The sequence below is a fragment of the Trachypithecus francoisi genome, unplaced genomic scaffold (genome assembly GCF_009764315.1).
Source record: "Trachypithecus francoisi isolate TF-2019V2 unplaced genomic scaffold, Tfra_2.0 Lachesis_group14, whole genome shotgun sequence".
Taxonomy (NCBI): domain Eukaryota; kingdom Metazoa; phylum Chordata; class Mammalia; order Primates; family Cercopithecidae; genus Trachypithecus; species Trachypithecus francoisi.
Genome location: NW_022681459.1, coordinates 31,658,067 through 31,672,657, shown reverse-complemented (window position 1 = coordinate 31,672,657; position 14,591 = coordinate 31,658,067). Strand labels below are relative to the sequence as shown.

At 61.6% G+C, this 14,591-nt stretch overlaps 1 protein-coding gene across 2 annotated transcripts in view; it reads right to left on the bottom strand.

Moving 5' to 3' along the window:
• Positions 1-3,788: 3,788 nt before the first annotated feature.
• COL6A2 (collagen type VI alpha 2 chain) overlaps positions 3,789-14,591 on the bottom strand; it is a 36,156-nt gene continuing 25,353 nt past the window's right edge. The window contains exons 19-28 of one of the 2 annotated variants that reach the window (XM_033232667.1): positions 14,372-14,422; positions 14,011-14,046; positions 13,620-13,682; positions 12,298-12,360; positions 12,081-12,116; positions 11,725-11,770; positions 11,419-11,571; positions 10,797-11,249; positions 10,493-10,531; positions 3,789-4,679 (exon numbers count right to left, since the gene is read on the bottom strand). In XM_033232667.1, coding sequence (XP_033088558.1) covers positions 4,081-4,679; positions 10,493-10,531; positions 10,797-11,249; positions 11,419-11,571; positions 11,725-11,770; positions 12,081-12,116; positions 12,298-12,360; positions 13,620-13,682; positions 14,011-14,046; positions 14,372-14,422 — 1,539 coding nt within the window. In that variant the 3' untranslated portion in view covers positions 3,789-4,080. Of the gene's footprint in view, positions 4,680-6,836; positions 7,411-10,492; positions 10,532-10,796; positions 11,250-11,418; positions 11,572-11,724; positions 11,771-12,080; positions 12,117-12,297; positions 12,361-13,619; positions 13,683-14,010; positions 14,047-14,371; positions 14,423-14,591 lie in introns of those variants that run through there. The other variant, XM_033232668.1, reaches the window with a different exon arrangement.

Below are 14,591 nucleotides of genomic sequence, written 5' to 3'. Positions count from 1 at the left end.
GTGAGCCCATCTTGGAACAGGCTGAGCCCTGGTCCAGTGTGACACAGGTGAGCTCATCCTAGAATAGGCTGAGCCTTGGTCCAGTGCCACTCGAGTGAGCTCATACTAGAAAGGGCTGAGCTTTGGTCCAGTGTGACGTGGGTGAGCTCATCTTAGAACAGGCTGAGCCCTGGTCCAGTGTTACTGGGGTGAGCTTATCCTAGAACAGGCTGAGCCCCGCTCCACTGTGACTCAAGTGAGGTCATCTTAGAGCAGGCTGAGCCCTGGTCCAGTGCGACTCGGGTGAGTTCATCTTAGAACAGGCTGAGCCCTGGTCTAGTGTGAGTCAGGTGAGCTCATGCTAGAATAGGCTGAGCCTTGGTCTAGTGCCACTCGAGTGAGCTCTTACTAGAATGGGCTGAGCTTTGGTCCAGTGTGACGTGGGTGAGCTCATCTTAGAACAGGCTGAGCCCTGGTCCAGTGTGACTCGGGTGAGCTCATCTTAGAACAGGCTGAGCCCTGGTCCAGTGTGACTCGGGTGAGCTCATCTTGGAACAGGCTGAGCCCTGGTCCAGTGTGACTCAGGTGAGCTCATCCTAGAATAGGCTGAGCCTTGGTCCAGTGCGATTCGAGTGAGCTCATATTAGAATGGGCTGAGTCTTGGTACAGTGTGACTCAGGTGAGCTCATCCTAGAATAGGCTGAGACTTGGTCCAGTGCCACTCGAGTGAGCTCATAGTAGAATAGGCTGACCGTCGTCCAGTGTGACTCAGGTGAGCTCATCTTGAAACAGGCTGAGCCCTGGTCCAGTGTGACTCGGGTGAGTTCATCTTGAAACAGGCAGAGCCCTGGTCCAGTGTGACTCGGGTGAGTTCATCTTGGAACAGGCTGAGCCCTGGTCCAGTGTGACTCAGGTGAGCTCATCCTAGAATAGGCTGAGCCTTGGTCCAGTGCGATTCGAGTGAGCTCATACTAGAATGGGCTGAGTCTTGGTACAGTGTGACGTAGGTGAGCTCCTCTTAGAACAGGCTGAGCCTGGTCCAGTGTTACTGGGGTGAGCTTATCTTAGAACACGCTGAGCCCCGGTCCACTGTGACTCAAGTGAGGTCGTCTTAGAACAGGCTGAGCCCTGGTCCAGTGTGACTCGGGTGAGCTCATCCTAGAATAGGCTGAGCCTTGGTCCAGTGCCACTCGAGTGAGCTCATACTAGAATGGGCTGAGCTTTGGTCCAGTGTGACGTGGGTGAGCTCATCTTCGAACAGGCTCAGCCGTGGTCCAGTGTTACTGGGGTGAGCTTATCTTATAACATGCTGATCCCTGGTCCACTGTGACTCAAGTGAGGTCATCTTAGAACAGGCTGAGCCCTAGTCCAGTGTGACTTGGGTGAGCTCAATTTTGAACAGGCTGAGCCCTGGTCCACTGTCACTCAGGTGAGGTCATCTTGGAACAGGCTTAGCCCTGGTCCAGTGTGACTCAGGTGAGCTCATCCTAAATAGGCTGAGCCTTGGTGCAGTGCCACTCGAGTGAGCTCATAGTAGAATGGGCTGAGCTTTGGTCCAGTGTGACTCGGGTGAGCTCATCTTGGAACAGGGTGAGCCCTGGTCCAGTGTGACTCGGGTGTGCTCAATTTGGAACAGGCTGAGCCCTGGTCCAGTGTGACTTGGGTGAGGTCATCTTGGAACAGGGTGAGCCCTGGTCCAGTGTGACTCAGGTGAGCTCATCCTAGAAGAGGCTGAGCTTTCATCCAGTGCCACTCGAGTGAGCTCATACTAGAATGGGCTGAGCTTTGGTCCAGTGTGATGTGGGTGAGCTCATCTTAGAACAGGCTGAGCCCTGCTCCAGTGTTACTGGGGTGAGCTTATCTTAGAACAGGCTGAGCCCCGCTCCACTGTAACTCAAGTGAGGTCATCTTAGAGCAGGCTGAGCCCTGGTCCAGTGTGACTCAGGTGAGCTCATCATAGCATAGGCTGAGCCTTGGTCCAGTGCGACTCAAGTGAGCTCATACTAGAATGGGCTGAGCTTTGGTCCAGTGTGACGTGGGTGAGCTCATCTTAGAACAGGCTGAGCCCTGATCCAGTGTTACTGGGGTGACCTTATCTTAGAACAGGCTGAGCGCCGGTCCACTGTGACTCAAGTGAGGTCATCTTAGAGCAGGCTGAGCCCTGGTCCAGTGGGACTCGGGCGAGTTCATCTTAGTACAGGCTGAGCCCTGGTCTAGTGTGACTCAGGTGATCTTATCCTAGAATTGGCTTAGCCTGGTCCAGTGTGACTTAGGTGAGGTTATCCTAGAATAGGCTGAGCCTGGTCCAGTGTGACTCGAGTGAACTCAGAATAGGCTTAGCCTGGTCCAGTGTGACTCAGGTGAGCTCACTTTAGAGCAGGCTGAGCCCTGGTCCAGTGTGACTCAGGTGAGCTCATCTTGGAACAGGCTGAGCCCTGGTCCAGTGTGACTTGGGTGAGTTCATCTTGGAATAGGCTGCGCCCTGGTTCAGTGTGACTCGGGTGAGTTCATTTTGGGACAGGCTGAGCCCTGGTCCAATGTCACTCAGGTGAGCTCATCCTAGAATAGGCTGAGCCTTGGTCCAGTGCGACTTGAGTGAGCTCATACTAGAATGGGTTGAGCTTTGGTCCAGTGTGACGTGGGTGAGCTCATCTTAGAATAGGCTGAGCCCTGGTCCAGTGTTACTGGGGTGAGCTTATCTTAGAATAAGCTGAGCCCCGGTCCACTGTGACTCAAGTGAGGTCATCTTAGAGCAGGCTGAGCCCTGGTCCAGTGCGACTCGGGTGAGCTCATCTTAGAACAGTCTGAGCCCTGGTCTAGTGTGACTCAGGTGAGCTTATCCTAGAAAAGGCTGAGCCTGGTGCAGTGTGATGTAGGTGAGGTCATCCTAGAATAGGCTGAGCCTGGTCCAGCGTGACTTGGGTGAACTCATCTTAGAATAGGCTGAGCCTGATCCGGTATGACTCAGGTGAGCTCACCTTAGAGCAGGCTGAGCCCTGCTCCAGTGTGACTCAAATGAGATCATCCTAGAATTGGCTGAGCCTGGTCCAGTGTGACTCGGGTGAACTCATCTTAGAATAGGCTGAGCCCTAGTCAAGTGTGACTCAGGTGAGCTTATCCAGAATAGGCTTAGCCCTAGTCCAGTGTGACTGAAGTGAGCTCACCTTGGAGCAGGCTGAGCCCTAGTCCAGTGTGGTGAGTTGTGTCTTATCCAGGAACTCAGAAACCCCGGGATGCTGGGGAGAGGCTGGGGCAGACCCTTCTCTAGGCCTCTAGAGGGAGCCTGGCCCGGCCGACACCTCCAGAGCTGTGGCTGATAATCGTAGTTGTTCTAGCTGTGTCTGTGGTGCCCCATGATGGCCGCCAAGCCCGCTCCTGCCAGGCCAGCGCCTGTCGTGCAGCCTGTGGTTCACTGTGGTGCTCCAGAGCTAAGCCTGAAGAACCCTGGAGGTCTGAACAGCAAAAACTCACCGAGATTGCCCCAATGAACAAAACAAGCTCAGAACCTCCTGTCTCTCCCCATCTCGTATCAGTCATGCACCACCCACAGAAGACCCTCACAGCCATGCTGACACTTCTTAGAGCACTTTGGACCTGGCTGGGGGTGGAGGGAGAGTTTGCTGATCAAACCTGTGGGGCCTGCTCAGGTGGGGTCAGCCAGCGCCTGCAGGTGATGTCCTAGGTGGGGGGGCTGGGTCGGGGGAGCCATTGATCCTGGTGGGCAAGTGACAGCTGCAGTGTTTTCCTCCTGACCACAAGACAGCTTTGGGGTCTCTCCTGAGCACAGATGCTTGCAAGTGGGCATGCAGTGGGTTCAAAGCCTTTATTGGGTCAGGGCTTGCTCCAGAGCTCAGGGGCCAGGCGCCCTGGGAGGGCTGCAGGGGCAGGGAGGCCAGGCAGCCTCCCGAGGGCCTGGGGCCTGGGGAGACCTGGGCCTGGGTGGGGTCCGGGGCTATGGGGACCCCGCAGGAGGAGCTGGAGGGGTGCGGGCCTGGGGCGTCCTCCGAGTGAGCACTGGTGCTGGCCATGCGGGACCCGGGCCCGCTTAGCACCATGGACGGGGTGGGCTCACGACCCTCGACTGCGGGCCGGGTCGCGGCGCTAGCAGATCCAGCGGATGAAGCGGTCGAAGAAGCCGGGTTGCGCCAGGCTGTCGTAGTCCTTCTCGCGGAACACGGCGGCGCGGTCGCCCAGGCTGAGCGTGGTGAGCACATCCATGTCCACGTCGCTGCCCACGGCCACCACGGTGGGCACTACGTTCTGCTTGCGCATGGAGTGCGCGGACTCGTGCAGGCTGTCGTTGCCTGTGACGCCGTCGGTGAGAAACACGAAGGACAGCTCCGCGTTCCTCCGGGCCCCACCACGCGCATTGCGCACGATGGCGTTGATGGCGTGCACCACGCCTGCGCCCACGTGCGAGAAGGAGTTCAGGTATTGCGCGGCCTCCAGCGCCTCGTGGATGGCCGTGAGGTTGTGGCTCAGCGGGAATGCCACCTGCTGCTCGCCGGGGCCCCCAAACTGCAGCAGCGCCACGCGCGCATTGAGGGGGTCGTCGTCCCGCCGGGCCAGCGTCAGCCGCCGTGCCACCTGCTCCACGAAGCGCCGGGCCTTGTGGAAATTCTGCTCACCCAGCCGCTCGGAGCCGTCCAGCAGGAAGACGATGTCCACGGGCCGCTGCGTGCACTGTGCCACGGACAGTTCTGCGGGGAGACGCGGGTGCGGGCTGGGCGGAGGGGAGGCTGGCAGGACCAGTCCCGTACCTGTGCCCCTCCACTCGCACCCCACTTGCTGGCCCCACAGACCGCTGGGCTCTGCGGGGGCATTTCTGCAGGGCAGCCCTAGGTGTGGGTCCTCAGCCCAAGCCCCTTTGAAGCGGTACTGGTGGGAGCCACCGTCTCCTCTGCTGGTGCTCCCAAGCCTGAGACCCTGACGCAGGCCCCAGGCCCTGTCCACCTGCTGAGTGCCATCCCCGCCCGGGCTGCCCTCCTGGTGGCGGCCTGTATCTGCATCTTTTCGTAGCTCAATAATTTGCTGCCCACGAAAAGGCCACCGTCTGGTGTGGGAGGGATGTCAGGAGGACCCCGGCCCTGACACCCCCAGCCTGACCCCTCACTGGGTCCCAGAGCTGCTCAGAACCCCTAGAGCTGGCTGGGCCACATCCCTCCCGGAAAGACCAGGAGCCCCTGACCCTTCTGATTGGCCATGGTGGGGGGCAGTGGATACAGGGACAGCCAAACGTTCTGCGGCAGCGCAGGTGGGCTCTGCCCTGACTCCTGTTACCAAAAGGGGCCCCCACCTGCCTGGGTGGTCACCAGCCCTGGGCATCCTGGACAGCTTGGGGGCGTGGCCACAGCCCAGGCTGCCCACCACACATGTGGGTGTCACGTGGGGTCAGAGACCACAGGACGGGACAGGGACAGTCCACATGCTTGGACCCGGCCCTGCGGCCTCCCCAGGACCTCAGCTCCTGGGATGGGGGAGGGGAGGGACACAGCCAGTTTCCCCAAGGGTGTCTGCTCCTCCGCCCAACCCCTGGACGTTGTCACAGCTGGTACATGAACCCCCCCCCCCCAGGAATCCCTCGGGAGCAAGGTCCTGACCCCAGGAATGCACACGGAGGACACTGACCCGAAACTCAGCTTCCCGGGGCCCTGGAGGTGCAAAGGTCCAGCCCCGCAGGCAGTGAGCAAAGCCCTCAACACAGCAGTGTGACCTCATACTGCCCTGCAGCCTTTATAGAACGCTTGAGACACAGACCTCGTCTGAGCACACATGAGCTAGCAGACGGGGTTCCCTCAGTGAGCTGGAGTGACGCAGCTTATTCAGTGAAAGCAAGGGCAGCCTCCACATTAAGGCCACACCTAGGAACCAGCTTAAATGTCCAGAAACTTCTCAGGTACCACTGGGTTCCCCAACCCCCTCCAAACTAACAAACATGGTCACTGCTGTCAGCACACACAGAGACAGGCAGGCAGGGGGAAGCTGGTGTTGGGGGTGTCTCTCCACATATCAGTGTCTGTGGGGCCTGGAGGAGACGGGGAAGCCGTGGGGGCCGGCCAGGCACAGGGAGGCTGAGACTGTCAGGATGTACGTGGACTCTGCTCTCCTCCTCCTCTGGGGGAAGCTTTTGTTCCCACAGTGGGAAGCCGAGCCTGGCCTGCCCTGTGCAGCGGGTGTGGGGACGAGAACCTGGTCATGAGAAATGGTCACAGCCCTGCCCGGCAGGAGCCCAGCCTGGATGAAGCCGCCTGCAGTCAGAACGTGGGGGTCTGAGCTCGCTGTGGGGGCTGTGCCCTATGGACAGTGTCCCCTGCCGTTCCCCAACATCGTGGCCCCCGGGGTTCTCTGCTCAGTCCTCCGAGGACAGCAGAGGTCATGCCTGGTGGATGCTCCCCCGACTGCTTCTGGGGACCCAGATGATGGGCTGGAAGGGTGCAGACACCCCGGGACCGGAGCTGCTGGCAGACAGCTGTGTCCATTTGCCCCAATGGGCATGACACCGGCCCAGTTACGTCATAGTGCCAGGACCGCCAGGTTCCCCCAGGACTATCTGCTGCCCAACCCAAAGCCTTCACCCACCACAAGGTGGGCCACGAGCGCCCACGAGTCACCGTGCACGGGATTAGTGCCCACACCCAGCAAGGCTTAGCAGCCTCAGGGCCTGTTTCTGAGGTTCCACTGGCGCCCGATGGGGAGACATTCTCCAGCACGTGGGCTGCACCCTCCCTCAGCCCCATCCCGGATGCACGGCAGCCCAGCTGGGCCACCAAGTAAGGGCCTCCAAAGACCTCCATGCCCCAGCACAGGAGCCTGTGAGGGTGACCTGATACGGCAAAGAAGGACTCTGCAGACGGGACTGAGTTAAGGGTCTTGTGAGGAGGTCATTGTGGACTTGGGGTGGGCCTTAAATTCAATGACTGGTGTTCCTATAAAGAGGCCACAGGAAGACGGAGGAGAGATCAGCCGCAGCAAGGGACGCGGCGGCCACCAGGGTGGGAAGAGGCCGGAAGCTGCCCCGGAGCCCCTGGAGGGACTGTGGCCCTGCTGACCCCGATCCCAGACCTCTGGCCTCCACTGAGAGCCAGCCTGCTGGGGGCAGCCCTGGGAAGCGAGCGTGGCAGGGAGGGGCCAGGCTTCAGCAGAGGGCCAACGCGGTCTCGGGGTCGCCCACGATGTCCCTGTGAACCAGCTTAAAGGTGTCAATGAACAGCTCCATCCAGTCCTGCCGCTCTACCCCGGTGGCGAACTTGGCCCGCTCGGCGGTGTAGACTAGCACGGCCACCAGCTGGGAGTAGGCAGCCGGGTCCTGCGTGAGCTCCGTGGCGTTTAGCAACTGTTGGATCAGGGGGATGGTCCTGGGGAAGGTGGCGTCCGGCCCCTCTTCCGTGCGGAGGAAGGTGACCGGGGACTCGCCACCAGGCCACGGTGCATCTGCAAGGGAGTGTCCAGAGAAGACGTTAAGGCCTGTGGCGGGCGTGGGCCTAAAGCTCCTCCTCGGGGGGCCGCTCGGCGAGGCCAGAGTGAAGAGCGGCACTTGGGCCGGCAAGTCGGTGGAGATGCAAGTGGAGTGGTGTGTGGCTCGGCCTTGGCAGGAGGTGTGGGGGCGGTGAGCACGGGGAGCTGGTAGGGACCTAGGAGAGGAGACCCACACGGCGGCACCTATGGGGGACACCACGGACCCCGAGAAAACCTTTCAGCACAAAACAGCTCCTTCCAAACCTGCGTCAGAGACGTGCCAAACTCCATGGGGGTTCCAGTACCGCAGGCCCCGTTGCCAGGAAGACCCCAGCCACCCTTCAAGAGCCTGCCTAAGAAAGCTTGCGGTGGCAAACCCTTCCTCCGCCTCTCTGGGATGTGTCCTTTACGCCCAGAACTGTCTTCCCCTGAGCAGACCTGGCCTCTGCAACGTCTCTGCCTTTTCTTTCCACCGAATGGAGCTCAGGTTACTCTGCGGTCCCCGTCCAGCTCTTACCGCTGAGTGGGTTCTGCCCTGGCTGCCTTCAGCTGCATCCGGTTTGTTTCTCCGGCACCCTCTGGTCCCCACGCAACTGAGACCTCCACGGGTCTGGTGCAGGCCCAGGGTGGCTGGGCTTTAGGGTGGACAGGGCTGTCTGGAGAAGGCCAGGGCCAGGCCACAGCCAGTGGCGTCCACCCAGTGCCCAGGAGAGCCGAGGAGGATGCCTGGCCGTGCAGGCTGGTGAAAGCTGATTTAACACTGTCCCTGCTGTACCTCCTGGAGCCACAAGGTGGAGTTCACTTTGAAACTGCAAACAGCTTGAAAGGAGGATGAGCTCTGAGTGTTGTGGGCCGGGTGTCAGGGAGCCGAGAGGAGGGGAGGGGTTCTGGGGGGCTGCTCCCAGTCACTGTCAGGTCCTGGAGGCCTCAGAGGAGGCCAGAGCTTCAAGGGTCCCCGTGTCCTCCCTGGCTGCCTTCCTTGTGGTGCTCTGGTGGCCTGAGTGACCCACTCCCAGGAGGGAGAACTGGCTCACCCCACGTCACCATCTTGGCCCTATGAGGCCCACATCACCCTGAGGCCAGAACCAGAGACATAAGGAAAAGTAGCCAATATCCCTGATGAGCACAAACCCTCAGGCAGGCATCAGCAGATCAGGGCCCACACGCGTAAACAGAGCCACACACCACGGCCAGGTGGGTTCATCCCAGGCATGCAGGGCTGGCTCAGCATCGGAAATTCAATGAGGCTCAACGGGCTAACTCCCAATCACAATGACAGGCGAAAGAGGAAAGGTCACGTGACATCTACAAACACAGAGAAAGGCCCTGACAAGACGCAGCACCCACTCACACTGGACCCCAGAGTGGAGGGGAAGCCACAGCGCCCATTCACGAGAGAACCCGGAGTGGAGGGGAGGCTGCAGTGCCCACTCACACTACATCCCGGGGTGGAGGGGAGGCCGCAGCGCCCACTCACACTACATCCCGGGGTGGAGGGGAGGCCGCAGCGCCCACTCACGCTACATCCCGGGGTGGAGGGGAGGCCGCAGTGCCCACTCACGCTACATCCCGGGGTGGAGGGGAGGCCGCAGCGCCCACTCACGAGAGAACCTGGAGTGGAGGGGAGGCCGCAGCGCCCACTCACGCTGGACCCCGGAGTGGAGGGGAGGCCGCAGCGCCCACTCACGCTACATCCCGGGGTGGAGGGGAGGCCGCAGCGCCCACTCACGCTACATCCCGGGGTGGAGGGGAGGCCGCAGCGCCCACTCACGAGAGAACCTGGAGTGGAGGGGAGGCCGCAGCGCCCACTCACGCTGGACCCCGGGGTGGAGGGGAGGGGAAGGTCTCCATCTGGTAGAGAGCAAAGCGCCCACAGTGGACATTGCTGTGTCGCCCATCATGGGGTCCTGAGACGTCCCCGCCCCATCAGGGACGAGGGGCTGGGTGGAGGGGCCAGCTACCCCTGGTGCTGGTGCAGGCCCTGGCAGACCCTGAGAGAGGACGCCCACACCTCGGCGCAGAGGACAGCCCACTGTGTTGTGGGACCAGAGGCTGCCCACCTGCTGAAGGGCAGGCAGACCCAGGTGCAACCTCCAGGTTCTGTCGGAGCACGTGTGGGGACCCTGGCTCCGAGTCCACGGCTCCTCCCGGGGGCAGCCTCAGGGCCTGTGAATGTGGCCCAGCGCACCCACCGGGAGTTCCCCGTGGAACGCCTGAATGCATACCCTGACCCGAGTGCTGAGGCAGTGCTGACATCGCACCGCAGACCCCGAGCTTTTGTCCCCGTGGTCCTCCAGGTCGGATCCTCCCACCCATCCCCACGGCATCCCCACCTAGACGCTTCTGGAGGGGACGGCTCACACAGGGGGACTCAGCTCCTAACACCCCTGGGGACCTCCTGTGGGCCCGTTACGGTGCAGCAGTCACTGTGGAGGCAGCACCACGTCCAGCAGAGCCTGGACGGCACCCCCAGCCCTGGGCACTGGCAGAATCTCTGCCTTGGGCACCCCCAGCTACAGCTTCACACCCACGTAGGCCACATCCAGGACATGGGCTCCCAGAGATGAGAGCCACGGCCGCAGCTCCGAGGCAGGCCAGGGTCGGAGCAAGACCTGTTGGCGCTGGTGGGTGTCAGTGCCTCCGCCCTGGGATGGTTTCACTCACTGAATCCACGGCTTCCTCTGAGTGGCACAGGCACGGCCAGCCCATGGGAGTTGGGCGGCAGCTGAGGGAGGCTGCACCGTCTCATGGAGACCTTGGTGGGTGGTGGGCCTTCAACACCAGTGGCCACACGCTAAGCACAGAGCCAGGCCAGCAGCACCTGCCCCATGGCCTGGCGATGCCGTTCCTGCATTCCCGGGAGCCTGCCCTCCCCGAGCCCCTCCTCTCCTGTGCTGCTGTCCTGCTGTCTCGGGGGCATCTCACTAAGGAGCAGCCTCTGCGGCTCCGCCGCCCGCTGGGTCCCTGCACGGCCCCTCCCCCAGCCCGGCCCTCGAGGAAGAAGGACACCGGGGTGCTCTGTAGTCTGGGGTGGGGGGCTCTGGGTGCCCTGCATTACCTGTTTGGCAGGGAAGGTCTGGGCACACGATCTGAGGGTCTGGAAGAGAGGAGAGAGGCCGGGCCAGGGTCAGTCCCAGTCCCCAGCGAGCCCTCAGCAGCCACCCACTGATCTGCCCAGACAGGCTCGGGGTGCAGCTGGCCTCCGCCCTGTGGCCCCGAGAGGGCCCGACTCCTTCTCACCCAAGCCCAGTATCCTGGGCTGCATATTTGTCCCTCAGGTGAGGGGTGTCCCTGGGGCCTGCGCTGGACAGCGGCTGGGGCCTGCTGCTCCTCGGCCGACTGGGCCACACCTGCACGCTCACCCGGGCAGAGGACGTCCTCCATGTCGTCAATGAACTTCTCAGCCACCAGGTCGGAGAACAGTGTCATGTTGCGCACCTGCTGTGGCTTGTCGCAGGCTATGGAGTACAGGTTCTCACTCTCGTGCTTCTCGTGGAACATGTCCCCAATGCCGATGGCCGTCACTGTGACATCGCGGTCACACAGCGCCCGCAGGTTCAGGTCATCATCCCGAGGGTCGTGGCGCCCGTCCGTGATGACCACCGCAAACACGCGTGTCTTCTGGCGCCGGCTCTCCTTGATGAGGCTGTCGTAGGCAAACTTGAGGGCCGAGGGTGTCCAGGTGCCGCCTGCGATCCACTCGAGGTTCTTGACTGCTTCCTTGAAGCTCGACAGGGAGTCGATGCGTTCGTCGTCCAGCTGGATGGCCTCGAAGGTGCCCTCGTGACTGTACTGCACCACGCCCACGCGCGTCCCTGTGAGCCGCATGCGTGAGGGTGTCGCCGGAGGCCTCGGGGGGGTGGGGCGTCCCCGGCCGCGCAGAGCCCTCGTTTGAGGGACGTGTCTGGACTTCTCCTGTCCCATCGCCTCCCACGCCCCGCCCGGCCCCTCTGCCGTGCCTCTGCCCGCCCCTGCCGCGCTGACCTGTCTCGGACTTGGGGTCCTTAGCGATGGCACCCAGCCTGTTGACCACGTTGATGACGAAGTTCTTCTCCAGCGTGAAGTTGGTGTACCCAATGCTCTCAGAGCTGTCGATGACGAAGACCACGTCCAGGGCACCACAGCGCTTCTCGCAGTCTGGGGGGTGGCAGGGTCAGCGGGGGGGCACCGGAGAGGCCTCAGACCCCAGGGCCAGGCGCACATGCGGGACCCAGCGATGACCCAGCCCTGCCGCACTCCTGCCCCCCACCCGGCACGTGGGCCCCGACCCCACCGTGGGCAGTGCCTCACCGCAGCACCCGCAGGTCTCCCTCACGTAGGTCATGACGTCACACTCCTGCAATGCACGCGTCAGGCAGGGCAGGGCAGTCCCCCGGGCCCCAGAGGAGTTTCCACAGCAAGGTCCTGGCCCGGGGGCCCCGGGACATTCCAGCCCACGTGGGGAGGCTTGTCGGGTCCTGTCCCTGCCAACCTTGCTGCCGCCCTCTTCCCCCCACCCCACCAACCTTGCCCTCTGACCTCCCCCAACCAAGCTTGCCCTCTGATCTCCTCCACTGATGTTGCCCTCTGACCTCCCCCGCCCCGCTGCTCTTGGTTTCTAGTTTTGGCACGAGAAGGACACTGGTTCTGCCCCATGTGACACCTACCGTCAGGCCAGGGTCTCCAGGGGGTCCAGGCTCACCCTGGGGAGAGAAGGATGAGGCTGAGACGCCGGGGCCAAGGCTGAGCAGCCAAGTCACTCCCAGGCCCCTGTCCACTGAAACGTGGGTCCACTGTGGGTGGAACCATGAGGCTTGGGTGCGCGTTGGCAAGGCAGGCCGGGGGCTGAGGTCTGGAGGGCATGGGGACTGGCCAGCTGCCCACCTCGGGTCCTGGGACTCCTCTTGGCCCCCGAGGGCCTGGCTCACCAGGGGGACCAGGATCTGCCTGAGAAGGAACAAGGACAGGTAGGCTTCAGTGGCCACAGGGACAGTCTTTGCACACAGCAGGGCCCTGTGCTGTCCCCAACCACGGGTCTTGCCTTGGGGGGTCCTGACAGGTGCAAGGAGGAAGATGAGACTGTGCCCCCACCTTCCCTGTGCTGGCACCAGAGCTGGGAAGGCCGTGAGTGGCCACCGTCAGAGCCGGGCCCATCAGAGGGGTAGGGGCCTGGCAGAGCCGAGTGTCCCAGAAATGGCAGCTAAAACAGCTCATTCCAATCCATGGCTATTCCACCCCATTATCAGGTACCCACCAATTCCACACCCACCCAATCAACCATCCATCCATCCACCCACCTACCCACCCATTCATCCATCTACCCACTCACCTGTCCATCCATCCTCTACCCACCCACCCACCCATTCATCCATCTACCCTTTTCCCACCCACCCATTCATCCATCTGCTCACTCATCCATTCATCCATCTACCCATCCTCTATCCACCCACTCATTTATCCATCAATCCTCCCATCCATCCACCCACCCACCACCCTATACATCTACTCATTCCCCACCTATCTACCTGTTCATCCATCCATCCACCCTCTATCCACCCACTCATCTATCCACTCATCCACCCACCCATCCATCCATTTGCCCACCCCCATCTGCTTGTCCATCCATCCATCCTCTATCCACCCACTCATCTATCCGCCCATCCACCCATTTGCCCACCCCCATCCGCTTGCCCATCCATCCATCATTATCCATCCCTCGTCTTATGCTCACTCAGTTCCAGACCAACCTGCAGTCCTGGTTAAACCCTTGGCCAGGCTGGGGATTTGGAGGCACAGAGCACCTGCTAGGGGATATCTGTGGGGAGGACCCTGGGGAGGGGATGCTGGGAGCGGATGCTGTGTGTGGGACATTGGGGAGGGGACCTTTGGGGAATGCTGTGTGTGTGAACTCTGAGGGGAATGCTATGTGGAAGGATCTTTGGGGGGAGGGGACCCTGGTGGGGGATGCTGTGGGGGTCACTGGGGAGGGAACCCTGGTGGGGGATGCTGGGGAGGGGACCCTGGTGGACGCTGGAAGTGAGGGTGGGTGGAAGGAGGCGGCCGTCCCCTTCAGGAAGGTGGGGGTGGTGCTCACGGCTGGGGCCAAGTTGCCTGGCGTCTTCCTGTACTTTCAGATGCACACGCTCAGCCTCAGGCCCCCCCTGCCTCTGCCCAGCTGCTGTGGGCTTCGGGACGGTGACACTTACAGGCTCTCCTTTCTCTCCTTTCCTCCCAGGTTCTCCTTTCAAGCCAAAGTCACCTCGGCCTCCCTGTGACAGGGGACACATGTTAGCCTGGGACAGATGATTTGAGATTTTTACTTGGAAAAATATATCTGGCATTTTGGGATTATTTAAATGGGAACATTTATGTGGTTTTTTGGCAAAGGCTGAACTTTGGTTAGAAAGGAACCAGCCAGTGGCCAGTGGCTCCCTCAGAACTCAGCCTAGGTGTCATGGCTGGGCCTTGGGGAGCCAGGACCATCCCAAGACAGGGATGGTCCTGTCAGTGACGGTGGGCACTGTGTTCCCAGCAATAGTGGGTGGGCATCCAGACCCCCACCCTGGGTGGGCACAGGTGGCCAGGACCCACATGTACCTCAGGGCCGCGTGGGCCGGGCTCGCCTTTTTCTCCCTGTGAGGCAAACAGAAGTCAGGGTGACTCAGCCTCAGATCCCAGGGCTCCTTCCTCCCTCTGGGCAGCTTCTGCAGCCGTTTCCCTCTGCTTATGCACACTCTGAGTGAGGCCACCGTGCTGCGTTCTGAGCCACACTCTTCTGATGCTGGGCTGGACCTGTCCTTCGCTGAGTCACCCAGAGCCTTCTCACCACTCCGTCCCCTAGGAGGGACCTCACTTTCTTCTGCACAGAGGAGGCCTTGAGGGAACAACTAGGAACCTTCAGGGCCCTTGGACAATGTCCACCCCCTCCTGGGAGCTGCCACCCCAGGCTATGACTCACAGGTGCTCCTCGGGGTCCTGGGTAGCTGAATCCAGGCCTGCCGGGGTCTCCCTGGAGGAGGACGTTGAGTCGGTCAGCAAGGTCATAGGATGGGGTGGGGCTGGGGGGCTGTGCTCAGCAGGGCCCAAGGTGCACACGGGGGTAGAGGTGGGCTGGGGGTGCTGTCCAGGGCTGGCTGTGAGCAGGGGCCTGGCAGAGCCAACCTCGCCTTGTCCATCTC